Source organism: Lepidochelys kempii, chromosome 17 (genome assembly GCF_965140285.1).
Source record: "Lepidochelys kempii isolate rLepKem1 chromosome 17, rLepKem1.hap1, whole genome shotgun sequence".
In the NCBI taxonomy this organism is placed as follows: Eukaryota; Metazoa; Chordata; order Testudines; family Cheloniidae; genus Lepidochelys; species Lepidochelys kempii.
Window position 1 is genome coordinate 23,632,981 of NC_136396.1, and position 27,931 is coordinate 23,660,911.

Sequence of the window (27,931 nt, forward strand, 5' to 3'; positions counted from 1 at the left end):
AACGCAAGTGGTCATTCCTGAAGCAGAGGCTCATGAGAGCCTGATGCATCACAATTCAGTGGCATACAGATCCCTGAAGAATATGCAGGAAAACCCCTCCCCAGCACAGCAGCGCTTGAAAATGTTGTGAGACAGATATGGCAATTTCCTACAATATCACTGGGAGACCTTCCGGAATTAAGTTAAAATATCTTTGGGATCCACTGCCTTAAATGAATGGTCTATGTATTATTATGGACCAGCAACTTCTCAGGAGGAGAAGGAAGGTGGGGAGATGTGACAGATGTGAGACCTGGAGGTTCAAAGGACTTTGTTTAACAATGTGCCAGACAAGAATGGACTTTTGGAACAAAAAGTGGTGAGTGGTTTTCCTGGGAAATATCTAGCGGGGACTGAATGCAAATTCCCCACCTCTGATTATGCAAAAACCCAGCCTTTTGAAGCTATGCCCCGAAGAGTGAGCCATTGTCTGCTGATCAATTGTTATAAGAGGCCAAGATCAAAGGTCCAAGCTATATAAAGGAAAGACTGAACTATTCATGGTGGGTCTGAATCTGAGACAGATAAGAACTGGTAACCACGATGAAAATCCAGTTGTGGGTTTTGAAGGACTGCAACCTACCAGAGCCCAGGTTGGAGTTGGGGTGACCTCTGGTAAGTTTTTTGGCATGCATGTAGTTTCTCTTATTGTTTTTAATATATTTTTTCCTGTAATGCTTTCACTTTAAGAATAAATATGCTTGCTTATAAAGAGCTGCATAGTAACTTATAACTGCAACCCATTACATTGGTCATAGACTCTAGAAAAAAAGCAAAGTGCAGAAGCTGTCCTTTTAGAAGGCATGGCTTTCTAGAGATATCACAGTTTATGCAAGGAACTGAGCAGCCTGGACAATCCCAGTCAGGAGGGAGACAAACCAAAGTCTCTGCCCAAGAGAGGTGACTGCTGAGGAGCCGGGTCCCTAGCGTGGGTCTCCTTGAAGGATCACAGAGGGGGAATATATACAGGGTACAGTTACCCTGCATTGTGACATTTTGCAAAGCAGCTTTACTGTGTAATACAATTCCACTCCACGCTCTTTTTTCTACTTCTGTCTGATGCTCATCCAGGCACAAGCAACTTCTTAACAGAAGCTGAACTAACAGAACAGCACTACTGTATGGTACCTCCATGGTCCTGTAATAGGGGTCCAGAAGAATCTTTGCCAGTGCTACAATCTGCGGGGTTCTGTCCCAGCCATCCGAGCAGTGAACCAGCACTGGGCGCCCCTCTCGGTCAACTGCATTTGAGACCAGAACTGCTGTCTTCAGCATGACTGAGAGGTGCTGCAGCCACTTGGTGCTCTCCAGGGCTGAAAGCCAGCTAGAGTGCACGTAAAAGGAAAGAAAATGGCTTGTTAGATCTCTGTTAGAGGACACGTCTATCCCAAGACTCTTTGGAGCCCTCAGTAAATGCTGCTGCCTTTCCCCCACCAGCTCCCACAGAGGGGAACCAGCCAACTCAGGAAGAAGAACAGAATCCAGCCCCCAAATCCTACTTTTTCTGGACACAAAAGCCACAAGGTCTCTTCTGAAGCCCACAGGAGAGTGGTGTGTTCACGGTATCCCCAAGTACAGGGAAACAATGTCCCAGTAGTAAATACGGATCACAGGAAACACAATGCTCAAGCTCTGTAAACACGCCCAGGAGAAAACCTCTCTGATTCCTGAGCTGGCAACCTGGCTCAGGGGATTGGATGGGAATGAGGAGATAAGAATTTCCAGAGGGTGAGGAAGACAAAAAGGCAGGGAGAGTGGTATTAGAGCAAGCTGGCACTTACTTGCTGGGATCTGGCATCTGGCTGCAGACAGCACGCAGGTACTGGAAGCTGTTCCTGATGGAGTGGATATTGGCCATGCCCATGAACACTACCTCGCAGTTGGGGTAATACTCTAAACACAACAGACAGAAAAGGTTGGATGGGAGCTGCTGCAATCAGAGCATCTCACTGCAGGTGCTGTGATCCAGCCCACAGAACAGGAGCTGCTGCCCCTCACTCCCACACTGCATCCCTGATCCCTGGGAGCTGTATGTGCAGCAGGTGGGCAGCCTGTCCTAGCAAAGTGAAGCAGGCAGCCTTGCAGTAATCAAGGAGCTGGCCCTCAACATTAGCAAGAAGAAGAAGGGGCCGTACGAATCCTGCCACTGCTCCCCAAAGAGACCTGTGTACTGGAAACACGACACAAAGACAGCCCCAGTCCAAACTGTGTGTTCAAGGGGTCCAACAAGAAAGAGTCCAAGCAGGGAGATGCCATGAGACCAGCTATTAAGCAGCCTGTGTGCAGTTTTATACCTTCACATTCACAGCCCCCTCCCTTTGCCCTGTTGGCTACAGCCGCAGTGTAGGATCTGGCATCCAAGATCAGCAGCTTCTGAGGAGCTCCTGCATTCTCCACACTCGAACATGCCGTCAGCGAGGAATCTGCAGACACAGGACAGACTGAACTTCCCCACATCCAGACAACTCCTCCCATCTGGGCCTTGGCCTTTCACAGGTGGTGCTAGGCCAGTGCAGCCAGACACTGACAAAACATGTTTAAAGCCCTGCCCAGCATAGTGCAGTCAGGGCCTGAAAGGGCCTAAACAGTTAATCTGGGTGTCATTTAAATCTCACCCCCACAACACCAACTTCCCCAGCCACCAGGAAACAGCTGCGAAGCATTTGAGTGCATCCCTGGGGTGGGACCCAGCTCTGGAGAGCCTTACCCAGACCAATTTGGGAAGCAAGCAAAAGGGAGAGACCCATCTTACCAAAGTCTGTGTCGCAGGCCTCAGAGCCTTCGCTGGTGCTGTTGTGGGGAGTTCCACTGGCTGTCTTTGCTCCAGGGTTCAAGGCACAGGCCTTGGCGATGGAGGTGACAAGATACTCGTCATCAGCATTGCGCCAGCCCCACCAGCTGATTTCCGGCTGGCTGCAGCGTGCGATTGCAGCTCCGTTGGGCTGGTGCCTGAGGAAGAGGAGAGTTTCACTTGCTATCCCATTGCAGACACACCACACAGCGTGCCAGCAAAAGACGAGGTTCCCCTCCTCAGAGGCAAGCGTCCTGCTTTGAGGACCCAGCGTTGTTCAAAGCAGATTCATTGTGAGGGGCCAATGACTCAACTCATGCATTATGTGCGCCGAGATCATGCCTACAAAAGAAAGTATGATGGCCCTGACTTCCTCAGCTCCGACCTCTGACAGCAAAGAGGAGCACAGCTTCTATGAAGCACACAGCAAATAGCTAATTGGTATAATGGGGTGCGAACTTGGCAGTCAGATGGCCTAAGGCCCTGGAGTTCACTCAAAGGCCTCGTCTACACTACCAAGTTTTGTCGCCAAAACTGCCATTTTTCAACCCAAACAGTGAGTGCATACACACTGCGAGGCGACTTCTGTTGGGCAGAATGCCTGGTTTTGGCGACAAAATACACTCACCCGCACGAGAGATTGACATCTTTTTTCCCCTCTACATTTGTTAACAAAGTGCAAGTGTAGACACCATGCTTAATGTCATCGCTTTAATTGGCCTCCAGTTGTCCCACAATGCCCATCCTGACTGCTCTGGTCAGCGGTTTGAACTCCACTGCCCTGCAGTCAGGTAAACAACCATCCGCCCCTCCCCCTTAGAAGCCCTGGGAATTTTTGAAATTCCATTTCCTGTTTGCTCAGTGTGGAGAGGTCTCATCGCATCTTCCCAGGTGACCATGGTGGGTTATTGCAGCAAACGCTCTCCTGCTTTGATGTCTGCAGAGCTGTTGGATCTGCTCAGTATATGGGGAAAGGAGGCTGTGCAGTCCCAGATGTGCTTGAGCATAGGAACTGGGATACCTACAAGACACATTTCTCGAGGCTTGTGTGAAAAGGGCTGTGATTGGCACACGGTGCAGTGCAGAGCGAAGATAAAGGAGCTGAGGCAGGGTACCATAAGGCGACGGAGGCAAACAGTCGCTCTAGTGCTTCATCTAAGACCTGCTGGTTCTGTAAGGAGCTGGACGCTATCTTTGGTGCGACCCATCGCCAGAGCTCCATGGATACTTTGGAGGGAATGGAGGCGGCAGAAAGAGGACTTAACTCAGAGGTGGAGTTAGATGAGGATGTGCAGCTCCCAGCGGGGTTGCTCGATGGGGAAGGCAGCCAGGAACTGTTCTCCGCTCCTGAGGTGTCCAGCCAGTCTCAGCCGTCGCTCTCTGGGAGCAAGCAGCAGGAGGTGAGACTCCTGGTAAGTGGCTGTGGCTTGTGTGGCACGGAGGTGGGTTCAGGGCACAGAAACGTGGGAGGCTGGCTGTGTCTCGTCTGTGAGCTGGACGTTTCCCTGTGTAGCTAATCAGTACAGTGGAACAGGGTGTTGATGCACATCGAAATATGCAAAACTGCAGCTGCCTCCCACTCTAAGGCCTTGTCTACACTACCAAGTTTCGTCGCCAAAAACTGCCTTTGTCGACCAAACAGTAAGTGCGTACACAATGCGACGTGACTTTTGTCAGGAAAAATGCCCAGTTTTGGTGACTAAATACATCCACCCCAATGAGAGACTGACAACTTTTTCCTCGACAAACTGCCAGGGTAGACACTACACTTCATTTCATTGCTTTAATTGGCCTCCAGGGAGGTGTCCCACAATGCCCATCCTGACCGCTCTGGTCAGCAGTTTGAACTCCACTGCCCTGCAGCCAGGGGAAAAAGCCATCTTCCCCTCCCCCTTAGAAGCCCCGGGAATTTTTGAAATTCCATTTCCTGCTGGTTCCACATGGAGAGGTCTCTTTGCATCTTCCAGGTGACCATGGTGGGTCATCGCAGCAAACGCTCTCCCACTTGGACCACTGCCGAGCTGTTGCATCTGATCAGTATATGGGGAGAGGAGGCTGTGCAGTCTCAGCCGCGCTTGAGCCATAGAAATTGGGATACCTACGGACACATTTCTCGAGGCTTGTGCGAAAAGGGCTATGATCGGGACACACTGCAGTGCAGAGAGAAGATAAAGGAGCCAAGGCAGGGGTACCATAAGGTGAGGGAGGCAAAGAGTCGCTCAAGTGCTTCACCTAACTCCTGCCGGTTCTATAAGAAGCTGGACGCTATCCGCGGTGGCGACCCCACCTCCTCTGCCAAGAGCCCCGTGGACACTTTGGAGGGAACGACGGCGGCAGAAAGAGGACCTAACCCAGAGGATGACCTTACTGATGAAGAGGTGGAGTTAGATGAGGATGTGCAGCTCCCAGCAGGGTCGCTCGATGGGGCAGGCAGCCAGGAACTGTTCTCTGCTCCAGAGGTGTCTAGCCAATCTCAGCAGTCGCTCTCTGGGAGCAAGCAGCAGGAGGTGAGACTCCTGGTAAGTGGCTGTGGCTTGTGTGGCGCGGAGGTGGGTTCAGGGCATAGAAACATGGGAGGCTGGCTGTGTGTCGTCTGTGAGCTGGACATTTCCCTGTGTAGCTAATCAGTACAGTGGAACAGGGTGTTGATGCACATCGAGATCTCACGGGAATCCTCCAAATTCGGGAATTTCCCGGAGGTACTCGACAATCCTCTGCCGAGGGTTCCATGGCAGAGCAGCTCTGTTCCTTCCCCCATTGTAGGAAACTTTCCCGCGCCATTAGGCAATCACTTGTGCAGGGACCAAAGTGGCACATCAGTGAGCAGCACAGGGAGCAGGGTGGAAGCCACAAGCATGGGGTAGATGTACCCTCATTTCCCTGCTTACCCCTAGCAGTGAGATGTCTACTAGAATTACCCACGCCTATGGAAAAGTGTGAGAGAATTTTAGAATTTGTTCCCTAGAATGCTGCACCACGACCCTTGCAAAGAGCGTATGCTCTTTTCCCCATGTGGAGCTCCCCCCCTCCACCAGCCAACACTCACCATGCTTTGGGTGTTTGCAGAGATGTGTGCCTGGCTAGGGTCAGTGAGAAAGTGATGGCAATGTTGCAAAAGGTGTGTTTAATAGAAATGTTTCAATGCTGTGCGTGAATTTAACAATCCCGCTTCTGTGCATTGTCCCCTGTGCTTCACCAGATGTGGCCTTCATGAACACTCCACGCACCCCGTCCGAGTGTCTCCACCAGATAAGAAAGCGCCCACGATGCAGCAAAGACGCCATGTTTCGGAAGGTCCTGCAGTGCTCCAATGCAGAAAAAAGGGAACGAAAGGAGTGCCCGAACAGCAGGACAGAAAAGAGAACTAGGAGTTTGTTAAGGACACTACTGAATAGATGCTTAAAGTAATGGAGGAGCAAACGCAGACACTGAAGTCCTTAATAATGCTGCAGACTGAGCAGATCAGTGCTCGACCTCTCCTGCATCTCATTCAGAACTCTTTTCCATGGCCCCCCCAACTCCACGCACATTCCTTTCCACCTTCTGGGACTTCTCGGTTTCCCCTTTACTCCACCCCCTTGGACAACTTTCACAATGATAGCTGGACCTAACACAGCTGTGAGAGTCTGCCCTTCCCTGCCAAGCATCTGTGTATTTGCATGTGCTGTTTCTTGTGCAATAAAAGCAAAACTTTTATACTGATAAATCATCTTTTTTTCCTACAAGGTGAGATGGCAGGCACTGCCAATACATGCACAGGCATTTTAATCACTTTATTACAGGAATTTAAGGCCGCAAATGTCACCATTGCCCCTTAGGAAAACTACATGTCATGCAACATTGAAGCAACTCAGACAGAGATATATGTTACTGGTGGTCATTGTCAATGTGCTGCCTCAAAGCCTCCCTGATTCGAATAGACCCCCTGTGGGCTCCTCTGACAGCCCTGGTATCTAGGTGCTCAAAATCAGTGGCCAAGCAGTCTGCCTCAGCACTCTGCCCGAGAAAACCTTTCACCCTTAGCTTCACCGAGATTATGCAACATATAGCATGCAGCTATGACCATAGGAATATTATCCTCAGTGAGGTCCAACCTGCCATAAAGGCATCACCAGCGCGCCTTTAATCTGCCAAAGGCATATTCAACTGTCATCCGGCACCTACCTAGCCTGTTGTTGAATCGCTCCTTATTGCTGTCCAGGTGTCCCCTGTAAGGTTTCATGAGCCACGGCTACAAAGAGGTACGCAGGGTCCCCCAGGATCACTATGGGCATTTCAACACCCCCCACTATAATCTTCTGGTTAGGAAAGGAAGTCCCCGCTTGCAGCTTTATGTACAGGCTGGTGTTCCAGAAGATGCCTGCATCATGCACCCTCCTAGAGCACCATGCAATGATGTCAGTGAAATGCCCACGATGATCCACAAGCACCTACAGCACCATGGAGAAGTTCCCCTTCCTATTGATGTACTCCACTGCAAGGTGGTCTGGTGCCAAAATTGGAATGTGTGCGCCATCTATCGCCCCTCCACAGTTAGGGAAACCCATTTCTGCAAAGCCGTCAACTATTTCACGCACATTTCCCAGAGTCACGGTCCTTTGTAGCAGGATGTGATATATTGCCCTGCACACTTGCATTAACGCAGTTGACTTCCCCACTCCAAATTGATTTGCCACCGACCCGTAGCAGTCTGGAGTTGCCAGCTTCCACTCAGCGATTGCCATGCGCTTCTCTACCGAGAGGGCAGCTTTCATTCTGGTGTCTTTGTACTGCAGGTCTGGGGAGAGCTCTGCACACAGTTCCAGGAAGGGGCTTTCTGCATCCGAAAGTTCTGTAGCCACTGCTACATCCCACACCTGCATGACGATATGATCCCACCATTCAGTGTTTGTTTCCTGAACCCAAAAGCGACGGTCTACCCTATGCACCTGTTCTGTGAATGCTAAACACAATCTGAAGTTGTTCCTATCCATATCATGCAGAATGTTGGCCGACTGTGAGTCTTCTTCCGTTAGGAACTTCATGATTAACTGCACTGCCATCTGTGATGTCCTCATGAGAGTTAACAGAGCATAGGAGAGCAGTGTGGGATCCATCCCTTCTCACAAAGATGCCGGGGTGCACAGCAAACAAGGGCCGTTGAAAAAATGACACGAAAGAAAGCCCATGGATTGCCGGGACAGAAAGCAATGCATCACGGGGCATTTAGCACTGTCCCAAGATGAGCCGCGATCCGCTCCATCGTCCCACAACACCTAGTGACAGAAGGACTGTGGGATAGGTACCCACAGTGCATTGCTCACACTGTCGATGATGGTGCCCCCACTGTGGATGTGACCTGGCAACAGAGGGAGCAAGTGTGAACACGAAACTGCGATTTTTATTATGTCGACTTTTGGGTGTTGACATCACTTTTGTTGACACACATTGGTAGTGTAGACATGGCCAAATGTTTGGCCAGTAAGATCACCACAGGGAATGCAACTTTCGTGAATGTCACCACAGACTTCTGTGCAAGAAGCTGTAGGAAAAAGGCATAGGGGCCAAATACTCTGACTTCATGCCTACCAGGGATTCCCCCCAACTGCCTCCAGGGGAATTCCAGCAGGGGACTTGCGGGTTGTTTCACTCCCTTTGGTGTGAAGGGAGCAGAACAGAGCAGAGAAGCTGTCCTGAACTACTGATTGGGATCCTTTGATCTTTCTGAAATAATAGGCTTGGCCTTCAGGAGACAGAAGTCAGACAATAGTGCCCTAGAAAATGAAGCCAGCACCGACAGATATTACACGTTGGCTACTGTCCAAGGCAACAGTGGTAAAGAATGTTCACAAAGAGAACCTGATCACATGGCAACGAACAGTGAAAAAATCTGTGTGCACACAAATGGGGTAAGTGGAGGGAGAAACACCTGCTCTCAGCACCAACTGAAGATATGCCCAAATCTCAGTAAGCTTCAGCTACACTGGGTACTGCTCCAGACAGGAAAGCTTGGTAGTCACCAGGGCCCTACTAGTGAGGAATGGGACAGATCTCGTCTCAGTGCTGAGAACATGGGATTTGGGGGTACTCTCCAGTATATGTAGGGTCTTGGTGCCAAGTCCAATAGGCTGCTGGAGCTGCAGCTATCAGCACTGATGTGATTGAGGCCAGAGCTGGTTCAATTGGTGCCAAAGCAGACTGCCACAGAATGATTCTGAGACATCTCTGTCCCAAGGGAGATGAGCATGAATAAGATCCATAAGCCTGCATCAAATGGCTCTGTACCAAACACAGGAGGCACAGCGGAGGTTAAGCTATGACGGCCATTTGTATCAACAATGTAAACCCTGGTCAGGAGATCCTCAGTTAGACACATTAAAGAAACGTTAAGGGCTAGGAAAATGCATAACAAGCATCTCATTTTCAAACCTTGATACAAACCTGCAAAGAGTCACAACTATGGGCTGTAAATTACTAGCAACTAAGGGGAGGCATAGAATTCTACACAAAAACTGTTATAACAATGGCAAGGTTGCATAGCTGAACACTCAGTCAAAAAAGGCAAAAGTTCAGGTCATATCCCTGCCTTAGCTCTGTTCTCTGGTGCGGGTGTATGGTTAGAACAGTCTTTGGGTCACATACCATTTTTCAAATAAAACATGCACCAAGGTAGCATAGGTGTGCTCAGCTGCATGGTGCTGCTTTTCTTCAATGCAGGAAGCTCTGCAGGGTGCCGGGGCTCTGGGCTTTGGCTGCTGGGCGAGAGGACCCTCAGGCACAGGCGTAGTTTGACTTCTATTTGGGGGGGAAAGCGGGGAGGATGCAGGGCCCAGGCTAGCTTCACACTTTCAGGCAGGGAGCACCACACTGACCCTCTATATAGTATCCGTAAGTATAGTGTGTAGCTGCACACCCCAGAACGGCACTATTTCTGCATAACAGACTTATAACAGCTATATGAGCCAGTAGCACTGGAGCTTCGCCTATGTAGGCTTCTATAGGGATCTCAAATTGCCTTCAAGCTCTAACAGCACCAATGAGGAGCAAGGTGGTACACACAACCTGATTTATAAGTGCTTCAGTAATACCGAGTTAAACCAGGCACGTGCAGAGTTCAGCTTGCTGCCCTCCCCAGGGAGTTGCCATGATTGCTCACTGGAACATGGACATCACACTCATCCTCTCTAATTCCTCAGCTAGCACCACGGGTTGGGTTCATGATATTGTGTACAATGGACTATGAGCAACAGGGCAGCTATTGTAGATTTTTTTTTTTACCTGTACACAACTACAGGAATCCTTTTCCAAGACCTGAAGGAAGCCACATTCTCCAGCTCCTTGTCAGTGATCCAGACAGGAACTAGCAGCTTCTGAGGGTAACTGGTACAGAGTCTAGAAATAAAGTGATAAGGTGTCAATCAGAGCCCAGCCATGGGAATATGCACCTCACTATATTTATGAGGCAAGAACAGAGGAGACCTTCAGGTTTGTCTGAACTTGACTAACAAGAACACAGGCTATGGGTGGTTCTTCCCATCCAGAATTAGGGGTGCCTGGGAGAAAGAGACAAAGGTGGCCCTTAAAACTGGGCTGTGTACAGGGTCTAAACCGTGGAACATGGAACCCCCATACAAGGGATTGTAAGCTAATTTACTATCCAAAAGAGGTACATCTGAACAGGCAAAAGCATATTTTACTCTACATAACATTATAATATCTGAATGTTGCAAATTCAGGGAGAATGCAGAAGGCTAGTCAATCCAATGACTCAGGTAAACATGCTAAGGATATTAACCAAGTCTTGCAATTTTGGTACATCTGAATCAGACATGACTAGAAATCAACTCACGCAGAAGGGTGTATGCGATGGCCATCATCTTGGCCAAACCACCAGGGACTGAAGCTCCAGAGCTAAAAGCATGAGCTGCTACAGTTTGAGCTAGAGCTCCCTCACTGGGGCTGTTACAGGCTCTCACTCTCTGTAGCCAAGACACACAGCAGGACCTGTAATTAACTAGTGGGTTACATGTGCACAAAACAGTGCATGAAAGATTCTTTCAACAAGCGGATTTAATCCTAAAAAAGGCAGTTCCAATAGCACAACTATCAGCACAGGCAAAACTCAGAACTCTTTGCTAGGCCTGCAGCTGTGACACTTACAGAGCACTCTCACTTTACACGTCAGTCAGAAAGATGATGCTTCAGCAGATGCACAAAATATGGATTTTGCCACCGTAAACGGTAAGTCTCTGCAATCGTTGGGGACTGTCCGCACACACACAAGGCAAATGCTAAAGTCAGCATTGTAAGGGAGTGAGGCCCTGGGCTAGAGTTTGCTGAAAGCCACGAATGCAAAAACCGGACACCGAAATTCTAAACTAAAGCAGCCTCAGAAGGGAGCAGGAGCGTGCAAGCTGTCTGAGATAGTGTGCCTGACTCAGGAGGCAGAAGAGATTATTCTGTGCACTCAGAAGTAAGGGAAAGTGAGACTGTAAATAGACTCAAGGTGGTAATGGACACAGAGAGTGAAAGAAAACAATTACTGGTTTCAGAGTAGCAGCCGTGTTAGTCTGTATTCGCAAAAAGAAAAGGAGGACTTGTGGCACCTTAGAGACTAACCAATTTATTTGAGCATAAGCTTTCGTGAGCTACAGCTCACTTCATCGGATGCATACTGTGGAAAGTACAGAAGATCTTTTTATACACACAAACCATGAAAATCTTTTTATACATACAAACCATGAAAAAATGGGTGTTACCCATTTTTTCATGGTTTGTGTGTATAAAAAGATCTTCTGTACTTTCCACAGTATGCATCCGATGAAGTGAGCTGTAGCTCACAAAAGCTCATGCTCAAATAAATTGGTTAGTCTCTAAGGTGCCACAAGTCAAACAATTACTGTAACTGGTTCTTTGAGATGCAATGCAGACATGTATTCCACTTTGGTGTGTGCATGCCCAGCGCATCGGAGCTGAAGAATTTTGCCTAGCAGTACCCATGGAGGGGCAGCACTCACGCCTTGTAACCATAGCCCCTCCCCTGGCTACATGAGGTGGTGGCGCCCTGACCCCCCTCAGTTCCTTTGCACCTACCCCCAGACTATTCTCTGATGCAGAGTGGATGGAGGGTGGTTGTGGAATATACATTTGCATGATGTCTCAGAACCACAGTTTCAGCAAATAACTGTTGTTTCTTCTTCTGCTTCAAGCGGATGCAGTCATGTATTCCACTTAAGTGACTGACTAGTACCACCCCTCAACCAGGAGGCGGGGTTCGGAGTCCAACTAACCAAGGACTGCAGAACCACCCTACTGACATGTGCATCTGCCCTGGAAGATGCGGTTATGACGTAATGGTTCGTAAATGGACGGACAGATGACAATGTACCAGCCTTGCAAATGCCCGCCATTGAGATATCACTGAGGAATGCTATTGACACTGCTTTCGCTCTTGTAGGATGAGCTCGCAATGATGGACGGGGTGTAGCCAAAGCTATTTCATATGTGGTCTTGATACAAGATATTATCAAAGAATCGTAGAGAATATCAGGGTTGGAAGGGAAGAAAGTTCTTTTGGCCCAATCTTCCTAGGTCACTCTGGACCCTATCCCTACCCTCCAGCGTATCTACCTCTCCCCCAAGCTTAGTGTCATCTGCGAGCTTCTTGAAGCTGCAATCCATCCAATCATCCAGATCATTAATGAAGATGTTGAATAAAACCCCTGAGGCACTCCACTTGATACCAGCTGCCAACTAGACATCGAGCCGTTGATTGCTACCCATCAATCCCGACAATCTAGCCAGCTTTCTGTCCACCTTACAATCCATTCATCCTATCCATACTTTTTCAACTTGCTGGCAAGAATACTGTGGGAGACCGTATCAAAAGCTTTGCTAAAGTCAAGAGATCACATCCACCACTTTCCCCATATCCACAGAGCCAGTTATCTCATCATAGAAGGCAATCAGATTGGTCAAGCATGACTTGCCCTTGGTGAATCCATGTTGACTGTTCCTGATCATCTTCCTCTCCTCCAAGTGCTTCATGGAGCAGGTCCTCAGGAGTCCATTTTGATTTTTCCAGGGACTGAGATGAGGCTGACCAGTCTAGTTCCCAGATTCCCCTTCTTCCCTTTTTTAAAGATGGGCACTATATTTGCCTTTTTCCAATCATCCGAGACCTCCCCGATCGCCAGGAGTTTTCAAAGATAATGACCAATGGCTCTGCAATCACATCAGCCAACTCCCTCAGCATCCTCAGATGCATTGCATCTGGCCTCATGGACTTGTGCATGTCCAGCTTTTTCTAAATAGTCCTTAACCTGTTCTTTCACCACTGAGGGCTGCTCACCTTCTCCCCATGCTGTGCTGCCCAGTCAAGCAATCTGGGAGCTGACCCTGTCTGTGAAGACAGAGGCAAAAAAAGCATTGAGTACATTAGCTTTTTCCACATCCTCTGTCACCAGGTTGCCTCCCTCATTCAGTAAGGGGCCCACACTTTCCTTGACTTTCTTCTTGTTGCTAACAAACCTGAAGAAACCCTTCTTGTTACTCTTAACATCCCTCGCTAGCTGCAACTCCAGGTGTGATTTGGCCTTCCTGATTTCACTCCTGCATGCCCGAGCAATATTTTTATACTCTTCCTTGGTCATTTGTCCAATCTTCCACTTCTTGTAAGCTTCTTTTTTGTGTTTAAGATAATGAAGGATTTCACTGTGAAGCCAAGCTGGTCGCCTGCCATATTTACTATTCTTTCTACACATCGGGATGGTTTGTCCCTGTAACCTCAATAAGGATTCTTTAAAATACAGCCAGCTCTCCTGGACTCCTTTCCCCCTCTTGTTATTCTCCCAGGGTATCCTGCCCATCAGTTCCCTGAGGGAGTCAAAGTTTGCTTTTCTGAAATCCAGGGTCTGTATTCTGCTGCTCTCCTTTCTTCCTTTTGTCAGGATCCTGAACTCAACCATCTCATGGTCACTGCTGTCCAGGTTCCTACCCATTTCTACTTCTACCAATTCTTTCCTGTTTGTGAGCAGCAGGTCAAGAGGACCACGGCACCTAGTTGGTTCCTCCAGCACTTGCACCAGGAAGTTGTCCCCCAACTCTTTCCAAAAACTTCCTGGACTGTCTGTGTACTGCTGTATTGCTCTCCCAGAAGATATCAGGGTGATTGAAGTCCCCCATGAGAACCAGGGACTGTGATCTGGAAACTTCTGTTAGTTATCTGAAGAAAGCCTCGTCTACCTCATCCTCCAGGTCTGGTGGTCTATAGCAGACGCCCACCATGACATCACCCTTGTTGCTCTTGCCTCTAAACTTAATCCAAAGACTCTTAACAGGCTTTTCTCCAGTTTCATACTGGAGCTCTGAGCAATCATACCGCTCTCTTGCTACAGTGCAACTCGTCCACCTTTCTCCCCCGCCTGTCCTTCCTGAACAGTTTATACCCATCCATGACAGTGCTGCAGTCATGTGAGTTACCCCACCAAGTCTCTGTTATTCCAATCATATCATAGTTCCTTGACTGTGCCAGAACTTCCAATTCTTCCTGCTTGTTTCCCAGGCTTCTTGTGTTCGTGTACAGGCACCTAAGATAACTAGCCGATTGCCCTGCTTTCTCAGAGTGAATCAGGAGGCCTCCCCTGTTGCACCCTTCTCCTTGTGTTTCCTCCCGGTTTCTCACTTCCCCACTTACCTCAGGGCTTAGGTCTCCATCACCCGGCAAACCTAGTTTAAAGCCCTCCTCACTAGGTTAGCAAGCCTTCCTGTGAAGATGCTCTTCCCTCTTTTAGTCAAGTGGATCCCATCTCTTTCTAGCAATCTTTCTTCCTGGAACAACATCCCATGGTTGAAGAATCCAAAGCCCTCTCTCTGATATCACCTGTGCAACCACGCATTTACCTCCACAATTCGATGGCCCCTACCTTGGCCTTTTCCTTCAACAGGGAGTATGGACGAGATCATGACTTGTGCCTCGAACTCCTTTATCCTTCTTCCCAGAGCCACATAGTCTGCAGGGACCCACTCAAGGTGATTCTTGGCAGTATCATGGGTGCCCACATGGAGAAATAGGAAGGGGTAGCAGTCTGAGGGCTTGATCAGTCTTGGCAGACACTCTGTCACATCCTGAATTTTAGCTCCTGGCAAGCAACACACTTCTCAAGTCTCACGGTCTGGTCCACAGATGGATGACTCTGTCCCCCTTCGGAGGGAGCCCCAACCACCACCACCCGTCTCCTTCTCTTGGGAGTTGTGGTCATGGAGCCCCTACCCCTATGGCAATGCATCCCATGCCTCCCTTGATGGGGTCTCCTAATCCCTTCCCTCAGATAGCTCTTCCAAACCATTCTCCGCCATAGTATCTGTGCAGAGAGTTTGCAGACGACACTAAACTGGGAGGAGTGGCAGATACACTGGAGTGATAGGATACAGAGGGCCCTAGACAAATTAGACGATTGGCCAAAAGAAGGCTGATGAGGTTCAACAAGGACAAGTGCAGAGTCCTGCACTTAGGACGGAAGAATCCCATACACTGCTACAGACTAGGGACCAAATGGCTAGGCAGCAGTTCTGCGGAAAAGGACCTAGGGGTTACAGTGGACGAGAAGCTGGATATGAGTCAACAGTGTGCCCTTGATGCCAAGAAGGCCAATGGCATTTTGGGCTGTATAAGTAGGGGCATTGCCAGCAGATGGAGGGACATGATCGTTCCCCTCTATTAGACATTAGTGAGGCCTCATCTGGAGTACAATGTCCAGTTTTGGGCCCCACACTACAAGAAGGATGTGAAAAAATTGGAAAGCATCCAGCAGAGGGCAACAAAAATGATTAGGGGACTGGAACACATGTCTTATGAGAAGAGGCTGAGGGAACTGGGATTGTTTAGTCTGTAGAAGAGAAGAATGAGGGGGGATTTGATAGCTGCTTTCAACTACCTGAAAGGGCGTTCCAAAGAGGATGGATCTAGACTGTTCTCAGTGGTGGCAGATGACAGAACAAGGAGTTATGATCTCAAGTTGCAGTGGGGTAGGTTTACGTTGGATATTAGGAAAAACTTTTTCATTAGGAGGGTGGTGAAGCACTGGAATGCGTTACCTAGGGAGGTGGTAGAATCTCCTTCCTTTGAGGTTTTTAAGGTCAGGCTTGACAAAGCCCTGGCTGGGATGATTTCGTTGGGGATTGGTCCTGCTTTGAGCAGGGGGTTGGACTAGATGACCTCCTGAGGTCCCTTCCAACCCTGATATTCTGTGATTCTATGACACATATTGTAAATGGCCTGAAGATCCAACACTTCGATATGCAGTGAGGACTGCTACTCCAACCACTGACCTTGAACTTTCAGCGATCTCAGTCCATTAGGGATGTGTTGGTGACAACAGACCTGATTGGTAAGGACCAGACGAAGGGAACACCCTGACAAACATTCTCCAGAAGTTTCCACCACTGCAAGGATTCCAAAACCAGTGGAGGGAGATGGACCAATCTGTCCAAGGAGTAAAGAGTCGGACACTAAAGCTTGCTGAGCCACATTTGAAGGGAGCAAAGATGCAACCTTGCAAACTGGACCACCTGTGTGCAAGCGGATGTGTGGCCGAAAAGCCTAAGGCACATCAGAACTGTCATGGAGGGCTGAGATTGCAGACTGAAACAGAGGTGGTGAATTGCCTGAAAATGGTTTGTTGGCAAAAACGCTCTTAAACTCAGAGTCTGTTAGGGCCCCAATGAACTTGATTTTCTGATTAGGAACAAAAACGTCTAGCGTTTAGGATGAGACCCGGATGGTTGAGCAAGCATAGTATAGTGTCAACGTTGGAAAGGACTTCATCTCTGGACCTGGCCCTCACTAATCAGTCATCTAGGTATGGGAAGATGTGGATCCCTTTCTTCTTGAGGTATGCCATCACCACAAGCATGCATTTGTTAAAAACCCGAGGAGCAGAAGAGAGGCCATACGGAAGCACTGTATACTGGAAATGGTGCTCCGCTACGACAATTCTAAGGCATTTTCTGTGGCTCAGCAAAACTGCCACGTGAAAGTAGTAGGCATCCTGATGGTCCAGGGCAGCAAATAAGTTGTTCTGAGACAATGCAGGGAGGATTGTTGATCAAGTGACCATTCAGAACCTCATGTACCCGATATAGGTGTTGAGGCTGCGAAGGTTGAGAATGGGTTTTAGTCTTCCACCCCTCCCCCTGATTTGGGCAGCAGAAAGTAGCAGGAATTGAAACCCTGACCCTGGTGTTCTGGTGGATCCACCTCCACTGCCCCCAGCACCATCAGAGAGCACACCTGCTTGAGGAGCAGTATCTTGCGAGAGGGGTCCCTGAAGGAGGATGGGGAGGGATGGAGAAGAACTGGATGGCACTGCTCGATCAGATGGTGCTTAGGACCCAGCTGTTGGTGGTGACTGAGCCCCAAGCCTTGTAAAAGCAAGCCAACCTGTCCCTAAACAGGGACAGGGAAAAGAGAGAGACAAATGGAACACTCCTCCAGTATTCCATTGTCCTTCCATGGTCAAGGAGTCAAAATGAGTGCTGGGACATGTGGGAGAGGTTTCAAAGTAGCAGACGTGTTAGTCTGTATCCGCAAAAAGAACAGGAGTACTTGTGGCACCGTAGAGACTAACATTTATTACAGCCCACTTCATTGGATGCATAGAATGGAACATATAGTAAGAAGATATATATATACGCATACAGAGAAGGTGAAAGTTGCCATACAAACTGTAAGAGGCTAATTAAGATGAGCTATTATCAGCAGGAGAAAAAAAAAAACTTTTGTAGTGATAATCAAGATGGCCCAAACCGGACAGTCTCTACGCAAAAGAATAAATGGACACAAATCTGACATCGGGAATCGTAACATTCAAAAACCAGTTGGAGAACTTCAACCAACACTTTGGTCAATGTACATTGACCAAACAGTTTTCCTATCCCTTGAAACTTTGAGATTTCAAGATTTCTCCCTTTCGAAGGAGAAAGAGCCCAGAATAGCCAGTAGCCTAGTAGTCAGGGCACTCACCTGGAATGCGGGAGACTACAACCTAGGGGAGCGTCCTGACCACCAGACTGCTTGTTATTCTGGGCACTTGCTCTCCCTCCCTCCCCATTCCCATAAAAAAAAACCTTTGTTTTGATTAACTGACATTTTTCCTTTTTAACGTATTTATTAACAGATCCATTCTTTTATAACAAATCATATTTAATTTGCTTTACATATTAAACAGCGATAAGCTTAGTATAAATACAGATATCAACTGGCCCATGGGAAGTCCCTGAAGCCGTACTGATGAGACCTGCTACTAGTCACTTTCTTCTACTTTATGGTATTGATCACATATTGTGACTGATGCTTTTCTATTCTGTCTTCCTCTTCTGCCATGTCAGTTGACTGTGTTGGTTCAAGTCTTTCATTATCTCATGTTTAGGTCCAAATTTCTGATTTTCTTACATTTAGATGCGTAACCTGTTTGTTAGTTGTCCTATCATAACTTTTACACAATATTTAGCTTTGTTCCTATTTCGTTATCTATTTTCCTTATTTTAATATCTTAATTCTAAGTTTAATTGTGACTGTTGTTGAAGGGGTTTCTCCCTTTCTCAGTATTCAAACAGAAGTTCTCAAACTCCTGGTTTGGTGGCCAGTGATGACCCTCTTCCAGCAAACTCCAAAAACTTCCACCATCCTTCTTAGTCCTTATCTTTTTGTTTTCTCCCCAGAAGAGCTTTGACTTAATCAGTTAGCTTTTCTAGTATCAGAATTTCCCCCACCTTTTGATACCAGCCAATAGTTTTAAGAGAATCACTCCTCTTCTATCACCTTGCTATGGTAATTCCAGCAGCAACTACAAAAATAATGATCAATTCTTTATGGCTTTCATAAGACAGAGTTTTCAGAACAACTGAATACAAATATAAGGGGGTTATATGACAGCTGACACCCTGTTATTTCCCTTATGGAGCCTCCAAGGGCTTTCCAAAAGGTCTTAATTTTGGAGCACATCCACCATATATGGAGAAATCCTCCCGTTTCATATGTTTTCCCATTCCTCAATTTTTGTGCCTATGCCTACTTCAACTTTCCAATTTCTCATGAAATATAGTTATTTCCTCCAAGTAAGTTAGAAATTACTTTGTAGTGGAAAGTAAGCATTTATGTTTCATGGATGTAGTGAGTAGTTTTTCAAATTCTGTCAATTTTCTGCATAGGTTTTCTTTTTTGTGGGGACTGAAAAATCTCAGTTGTAGTTACTGATGTACTGCAATTTTGGGGTCTTTTGAGAGTTGTTTTATTTCATCAAGTGATCTAAATGTATTGTCTCTGAACAGTTGGCTGAATTCTGATATACCTGTAAGTTCCCAAATGTCAAAACTTTCCAGGATGTTATTGGGGTTAAATTCTATATTATCTACTATGGACACTGGATGTGATGGGTATGGGTTCTGCTTTCTAAATAAATTATCCCAAATTTCTACTGTTGCTGTCATAAAAAAAAAGAGTGGTTACATATTGATTTTGACCTACAGGTTTTCTTTATCCAGGGGATCACGTGGCGTCTGACTGCACAACAAGAAACTTGTTCTATCTCTACCCAGTGTCTATTAGGGTTTGGTGTTATCCAGTGCATCAGGTTTCTGATCTGACTAGCTTGGTAATAGTGCTTGATGTTTGGTAAAGCCAAGCCTCCATTTTGCGATGGCCTTTGTAAAGTAGGTTGCTTAACGCTGGATTTCTTATCTTCCCAAATGAACTCATTTATCATAAGTTGCCATTGACCTATGAGGCTTCCTGGAACTCAAATGGGAAGTGTTTGGAAGTTAATTCACTGCAAGACATTAATTTACCTGTTACAATTTTGACTAACATGAAATTTCATATTTTGACCAATTTCCAGATGTTTTGATTTTCTTAACGAAAGGACTATAATTAATATTACATAACTTACAATCTTTTAGAAATGTGTATTCCCAGGCATCTAACTGAAGTCATTACCCATTTATATTTAGTTTTTATTTCTTTCTGTAGATCTGAGCTCACACATACATCCAGAAGTGCTGACGTGTGGCCGTTTATTTTAAATTCTGACTCTTCACCAAATTTTAAGATTTCTATTTGCAATTCTAGTAGTGTGTGAGCTGGATTCATAAAACGCCATGACGTTGTCCACATATAAGGCTAATTTGTGGTCCTTGTTTCCTACTGTAACTCCATTTATATTAAGATTATTTCTGACTGACTGAACAAATGACCCCATTACTATGTCCAAAAGGAAGCATTTTTCTAATAGATACCCATTTGCATTTATAGTACCATATAGGTTGGAAGAGAAAACAAAAATCCAACTTTGAAATTTAGGGCCTAAAGAATTGACATTTTCCAACAAAAACATTTTGTAGTAAAATTCCCAATCAGGTTTAGTGTTGGGGTGTCTATAAGCTTAGACTTACCAGGATCCCATGGGGAAGATGGATAGACACCTGGTAAGCTCGACATGCACACAGTCTGCTTATTGTTTTAAGACCTCTTTTCTCTTAAATGCTTTGGATTTAAATAAATGATACTTGGCTTTAAGGAGGCCATCTGGTCAGTGTGCACCCTGTCATCTCCCAGAGGGAACGGAACGGCAGGTACTGAACCCAAGTCAGGCCTGTGAGGTGATCAAAGTTAGTGACAGGGCACTGCAGCCCCACAGCCTGGTCTTAGAGCAGGAGACGTGCGATTCCACCCTAGAGAGGTGATAGCCTCAGACCTTAGGGGTGTGCTCACAGAGACCGGGGCGGGGCCAGAGAGTCTTTTAGAACAGTTATTGTGACAGAAGGGAGCACCAAAGCCCTGCAAAGCAATTCTGATTTACACATGCACCAGTGAGGAGATGGGTGAAACAAACAGTAAATTCCAGAGAACGATGCCATACAAATTGTATTCCTGTACTAATCTAATTCAAAGGTCTTGGGCAAAGTCATGGATATTGTCACAAGGTGACAGCAGACGACAAAGTCACACCAGTAGTCCACAAGCTACGGCACTGTCCATACCCAGGACACAAGTTGTGAACCAGGGACTGGCGAAGATGCTGGCTGACAAAATTACTGAGGAGTAAATAAAGGTGTGAGTAGAGTGCCTCACCCTATACCTAGAGTGGATTAATAGTCTCAAAAGTTTTTGCCAAACTCGATGCTAAGAAAGACTTCTGGTATTATCCCCTGAATTCACAAAGCTGCACTGTGGTGGTTACACATACTGTAGACAGGTTTCAGAGTAACAGCTGTGTTAGCCTGTATTCGCAAAAAGAAAAGGAGGACTTGTGGCACCTTAGAGACTAACCAATTTACTTGAGCATAAGCTTTCGTGAGCTACAGCTCGCTTCACTGGATGCATACTGTATGCATCCGATGAAGTGAGCTGTAGCTCACGAAAGCTTATGCTCAAATAAAATGGTTAGTCTCTAAGGTGCCAAAAGTACTCCTTTTCTTTTTGCATATACTGTAGAGTTCCTCTGGGACTTCCCAAGGCTCTGGGCTTACCAAAAGGCCATGGATTCAGTATTGGGTCATTTACCTGGAGCTGTTTGGTCCATGGATGAGGAGGATATCTTTACTGACCATGAGAAACAGCTGGAGGAAAGATGGAGGGAAGTGTGTGTTTGGTTTCAAGAAAGGGGACTTTGGCTCACTAGAAATACATGTTGGGTTGAGTTTAAGGAAATACAGCTGTTAGTTGCAGCAGATGGCATGAAGCCTGGCACAAAGAAAGCAGAAGTTCTTCTTAAAGCTCCAAGACTATTATTATTGTTATTTATTATTTGTATTATGGGAGCGCTCCAGAGCCCTAGCCATGGACTGGACCCTATTCTGCTAGGCACTGTACAAATACAGAACAAAGACAATCTGTGACACCCTGACCAGGGGGGCTGGAACAATTTGTACAGTGGGGGTGCTGAGAGCCGTTGAACCAAACTGTAAACCCTGCATATAATGGAAACCACTCCAAGTCAGGGGGTGTGGCAGCAACCCCAGCACACCGAGTTGCAGCACCTATGACCCTGATACCCCAATATTCACCACTGTCATATAATTAGGATATGTCTTATACAAAGTAAGCCTTGTGAGGTGTCATTCTGAAAGTCTTGATCTGCTAAACAGTAATATCTTGTTGGATTGTATGTGCTATTGTCATATGTGAAGTTTTGAAGTTTGGCTACATATGTGTTACTGAAACATGTCCTGAGGTAGAAAACACCCACAAATAGCCTTTCAGGTACAACAGTAAAAAGGCCAAACAATGTTAATGGTTTATTGCGGAAATGCACACAATCACAAGGATTACCTGAGGAACTGTGTACAACAGAAACCTCTCAGAGATAGCACTACACAATGGGAACTGTTTGACCCACGTCACAGCAAAAGAGCTTTCCAGAAAGTGGGGAGAAGATATAAAAGGGGGGAAATGACATTATGGGGAACCTCACTCTCCCTACAACATAATGCCTGGAAACACCTGAGGGGCAAGGACTGAAATATGGGAAGTGACGGTCCTAGGCTAGAAAGATCTTTAGCCTGTGTATGAAAACCTGGGGAAGCCAAGGCAACTTGTGCCTTAAGAGTCTGCCAGCCTGTTTATCACTCAGGGTGAGAATCTGCTAATTTATATCCTATGTATCTAGTGTGTTAAGATCAGTTTGCATTTTTTGTTTACTAAGGTAATCTGCTTTGATCACTTACAGTCACTTAAAATAATACTTAATAAACTTGTTTTTGTTTTAAACCCAGTTTGTGGAATTCATAACTGGGGGGGAGGGAGGGGAAGAGAAAAAAGCTGTGCATATCACTCTCCATATTGAGGGAGAATTTCAATTAGCTTATGCTGTAAGTTCTCTGTGCAGCGCAAGACAATACAATTTTGGGTTTACTCTCCAGAGGGGGAGTGCACTTGAATGCTGGGCAATTCCTTAGCTGAAAGTCTTCCCATGTAGAGCTGATTTCAGTGTCAGTGTCTTTCTGCAGCTGCGTGTGTCCCAGGGAGTTATATGGGGTGAGGTCGGACTGGTATGTTACTCACTTGTAATTGCTGTTGATGTCAGAAACTCTCCAGACATTCTGCAAGTCAAAGTCCATCCTCACAACTTCCATCTCAAACCGGTACTTCACGTGGTCTCCTGGAACAGCACAGGCAGAGCAGTTACTGGCAGCTGGACACAGCCAAGGGAAACCTGAACCTGGCAGCTGCAACATTACAGGACTGGATGAGCAAGAGGCCAGATGGTGTCTGAACATTGTGGGATGGGTGCTTTTCCAAATGTCATACTCACTTGCTTAGGATATAAATCTCCTCACTGTATTTTCCACTGAATGCATCCGATGAAGTGAGCTGTAGCTCACGAAAGCTTATGCTTAAATCAATTTGTTAGTCTCTAAGGTGCCACAAGTACTCCTTTTCTTTTTATCAATTTTAAAGGGATTTTGACAGGTTTTGATTACTTTTTTATCATATAATACAACTGCTGTTTTAAAGTGCTATATAAATTGTTTGACTTATTTTTCTCTTGTGTATTCTAATTAATAAATCTCTAAACTACAGCGTGAATTTCCTAGCATGTTTGCCATGGTACGAAGTAGGCTGAGGTCTCTATATGGCAAACCCCAAATCTTATTTCATAGAATTATAGAATCATAGAATATCAGGGTTGGAAGGGACCTCAGGAGGTCATCTAGTCCAACCCCCTGCTCAAAAGCAGGACCAATCCCCAATTAAATCATCCCAGCCAGGGCTTTGTCAAGCCTGACCTTAAAAACTTCTAAGGAAGGAGATTCCACCACCTCCCTAGACAACGCATTCCAGTGCTTCACCACCCTCCTAGTGAAAAAGTTTTTCCTAATATCCAATCTAAACCTCCCCCACTGCAACTTGAGACCATTACTCCTTGTCCTGCCCTCTTCAACCACTGAGAATAGTCTAGAACCATCCTCTCTGGAACCACCTCTCAGGTAGTTGAAAGCAGCTATCAAATCCCCCCTCATTCTTCTCTTCTGCAGACTAAACAATCCCAGTTCCCTCAGCCTCTCCTCATAAGTCATGTGTTCCAGACCCCTAATCATTTTTGTTGCCCTTTGCTGGACTCTCTCCAATTTATCCACATCCTTCTTGTAGTGTGGGGCCCAAAACTGGACATAGTACTCCAGATGAGGCCTCACCAATGTCGAATAGAGGGGGACGATCACGTTCCTCGATCTGCTCGCTATGCCCCTACTTATACAGCCCAAAATGCCATTGGCCTTCTTGGCAACAAGGGCACACTGCTGACTCATATCCAGCTTCTCGGCCACTGTCACCCCTAGGTCCTTTTCCGCAGAACTGCTGCCTAGCCATTCGGTCCCTAGTCTGTAGCTGTGCATTGGGTTCTTCCGTCCTAAGTGCAGAACCCTGCACTTATCCTTATTGAACCTCATCAGATTTCTTTTGGCCCAATCCTCCAATTTGTCTAGGTCCCTCTGTACCCTATCCCTGCCCTCTAGCGTATCTACCACTCCTCTCAGTTTAGTATCATCCGCAAATTTGCTGAGAGTGCAATCCACACCATCCTCCAGATCCTTTATGAAGATATTGAACAAAACCGGCCCCAGGACCGACCCCTGGGGCACTCCACTTGACACCGGCTGCCAACTAGACATGGAGCCATTGATCACTACCTGTTGAGCCCGACAATCTAGCCAACTTTCTACCCACCTTATGGTGCATTCATCCAGCCCATACTTCTTTAACTTGCTGACAAGAATATTGTGGGAGACCGTGTCAAAAGCTTTGCTAAAGTCAAGAAACAATACATCTACTGTTTTCCCTTCATCCACAGAACCAGTAATCTCATCATAGAAGGCAATTAGATTAGTCAGGCATGACCTTCCCTTGGTGAATCCATGCTGACTGTTCCTGATCACTTTCCTCTCATGTAAGTGCTTCAGGATTCATTCTTTGAGGACCTGCTCCATGATTTTTCCAGGGACTGAGGTGAGGCTGACTGGCCTGTAGTTCCCAGGATCCTCCTTCTTCCCTTTTTTAAAGATTGGCACTACATTAGCCTTTTTCCAATCATCCGGGACTTCCCCCGTTCGCCACGAGTTTTCAAAGTTAATGGCCAATGGCTCTGCAATCACAGCCGCCAATTCCTTTAGCACTCTTGGATGCAACTCGTCCGGCCCCATGGATTGTGCACGTCCAGCTTTTCTAAATAGTCCCTAACCACCTCTATCTCCACAGAGGGCTGGCCATCTATTCCCCATGTTGTGATGCCCAGCGCAGCAGTCTGGGAGCTGACCTTGTTAGTGAAGACAGAGGCAAAAAGAGCATTGAGTACATTAGCTTTTTCCACATCCTCTGTCACTAGGTTGCCTCCCTCATTCATTAAGGGGCCCACACTTTCCTTGGCTTTCTTCTTGTTGCCAACATACCTGAAGAAACCCTTCTTGTTATTCTTAACATCTCTCGCTAGCTGCAGCTCCAGGTGCTATTTGGCCCTCCTGATTTCATTCCTACATGCCCGAGCAATATTTTTATACTCTTCCCTGGTCATATGTCCAACCTTCCACTTCTTGTAAGCTTCTTTTTTATGTTTAAGATCCGCTAGGATTTCACCGTTAAACCAAGCTGGTCGCCTGCCATATTTACTATTCTTTCGACACATCGGGATGGTTTGTCCCTGTAACCTCAACAGGGATTCCTTGAAATTTAAAACTGTTTAATGTTGGAAGTAATAAGGTCACGGTAAAACCTTTCACTCTTTGGGCCCATTTATTTCATCTAAATTAATACAGCTATTCCTCCAGGCCCCAAACTCCTCTAATCAGCCCCTGAGGCCGAATCAATTGGGTAGACATATTTTAGAATCGAGGGCCTGGCACTGGGAACATCCTATCCTCAGCCTAGATTTGGGATTGTCAGCTCAAGTGCCTCCAGTCCTGGAATAGAAGGAGGCACAATCCAGAAAGACGGTTTTATCCCCACTGTTGTGTGCTGCATGTGTCTGTCTGTGAGAGGTTAAGAATTTAGGTTTAATCACCCTGCCATATTTGTTGCTCAGTGGCCTGAACACTTTTGGGAGAGGAGATGCAAACAGAATTATTAATGACATACAACCTTTCAAGAAAGCCATGAACATTTACCAGTCCAGAGACAAGATCTACTCATCCTCTGTCAGAACCCAAGGCTGAAGTTTGGGTGACCTCTGGTGAGCTTTTTAGCATGTATGTAAGTTTTTCTATTGCTTAAATGTTTGCTCTGCAATGCTTTTACCTTAAGAATAAATTTGCTTGCTTAGAAAGAGCTGGTTGGTAACTTATAACTGTGGGCAATATGAAGGTCACAGCCCTAGGAGAGAAAGCAAAGCATAGAGGCTGGCCTGTTAGACAGTCTGGTTCACTGGGGAGGGAGGGAAGGGAACTGTGCAGCCTTAAAAATCCCCCGGTCAGTAAGGAATGAGACAGGAGTCTCAGCCCAAGAGAGGTGATGGCTAGGACCCGGGAACCTGAAGTGTGTGCCCTTGGTGGACCACGGAGGGGGAATACAAGTGCAGTTGCCCTGAAACTGTGAAGCCAGGTAGGAGATATTTCCTGAGTGACATGCTGCTAGCCAAGCGGTGAGCCCGCTCTGCACCAGCTAAAGCTTCCAGGGGATGGCCAGGTGCAGCACCTGGATCTCCAGGTTAGGTCTGGTTGTGGCCCTGGACACAGCAATCGACCAGGAGACAATGCCACTCCCTAGCCAGAGGAAGATGGACAAAGCACACCTGGCTATAGCTACTCTTTGTGCAGCAAAGGACTTAACAGGACCATCCAGAGGGATTTAGGAGATGGCTGCAGCAGAACACAGAAACACAGCATGATATGGGTGTGTGGTTTCCCTCCTCCTGGACATACCATGAGGGCTGCACTAAGAAAGGGGCTGGTTGGGAGCTCACCTGGGTGACACAGATGTGCATGCTGATCCTCCTCATCGGCACAGACCCCCAAGCACCAAGCATGGTAGGCGAATGCAAACAGGTCTTCAGGCTTTGCAGGGCGGGCAATGGCTCGGCTCAGCCTCTTCAGCCACTCCTGGCACTGCTTAAAGGTGGAGAAATGGCACCTGCAGGATACACAGACTCAGTAGGGCCAGTCAGGATTGACTGACAGGGAATTCCACAGCCTTGCAGTTCAACCAGGGGAGGAGAGGGAGATCCAACCTCCCTGGGAGGAACGAGGGGCTCTGAACTTCCCAGGGGAAGGCTGGGCCACACCCACCCACATATGTGAGAGCACCCTCCAGGATAGCAGGGCTTGACTCAGCAGCACAGACTAGGGCAGGGATTCCACAAGGCTGCTGGCCACACCCGTGGCTGGAGAAACCTTAAACTGTGGCAATAGGAGGGAACTATGCAGCTACCTGACCACTTTGGAGTCTTTGCAGATGATGTGAAGCTGGAACATGTCCCGACTCTCCACACTTTCCATCATCCTCAAAGGCACCTGAAACAGAAAGACGCAGAGCATCACTTGACAGCCTGGGATGTCCCACACTAGCAGGGACCCCAGCCTGACACTCTCTCTTTGTGCATCCCAGCCGAGGCTCTCTGAGCAGCAAAGAGGATCCCACGTTTACATAGCTTCATGATCTACAATTTAGAGTTTCCCCTTCAACCCCCACCCTGTCCTCCTCTCTCATTGTCAGGGAGGAACTGACTAGGGAGGGCAGAACAACAGGGGTACCTGGAACCACTGGATACAGCCTAGCAAGCAACAGGGGATCACAGATGCAGAAGAGACAAGGGCACCAGGAAAACAGGGGACTGAAGAAACTTGAGAGTAAGGCACTGTGGGAGGAGGCCTCACACTTCAGCAGCATGGGCCATAGGTCCTGGCACCAGTGACAGAGCTGCACTTACATTGACCACGGAGTCTTTCAATTTGATATGAAGTCGGTAGTTGGAAATGGCGATCACGGCATCATTAGCATGGCCCAAATACTCCACACCCTCACCCTGCAGCACAGTGAATGGGACCTGCAAGGGGGGAGAGACAGTCAGAGCAGCTGTCAGACAAACACACCCAGAACTCCTTGTGCAACGGGGAGTGAGAAGAGCCAGCTCTGCTGGT

The 27,931-nt window shown here is 47.1% G+C and overlaps 1 protein-coding gene across 2 annotated transcripts in view; it reads right to left on the bottom strand.

Moving 5' to 3' along the window:
• The window catches only part of MTMR4 (myotubularin related protein 4), an 82,763-nt gene that overhangs the window by 10,229 nt on the left and 44,603 nt on the right, over positions 1-27,931 (bottom strand). For both annotated transcript variants that reach the window (XM_073315767.2, XM_073315766.2), the window contains exons 3-11: positions 27,721-27,837; positions 27,222-27,304; positions 26,758-26,924; positions 22,869-22,965; positions 10,088-10,201; positions 2,792-2,988; positions 2,334-2,462; positions 1,821-1,932; positions 1,168-1,363 (exon numbers count right to left, since the gene is read on the bottom strand). In XM_073315767.2, the coding sequence (XP_073171868.2) occupies positions 1,168-1,363; positions 1,821-1,932; positions 2,334-2,462; positions 2,792-2,988; positions 10,088-10,201; positions 22,869-22,965; positions 26,758-26,924; positions 27,222-27,304; positions 27,721-27,837 (1,212 nt within the window). The remainder of the gene's footprint in view (positions 1-1,167; positions 1,364-1,820; positions 1,933-2,333; positions 2,463-2,791; positions 2,989-10,087; positions 10,202-22,868; positions 22,966-26,757; positions 26,925-27,221; positions 27,305-27,720; positions 27,838-27,931) is intronic.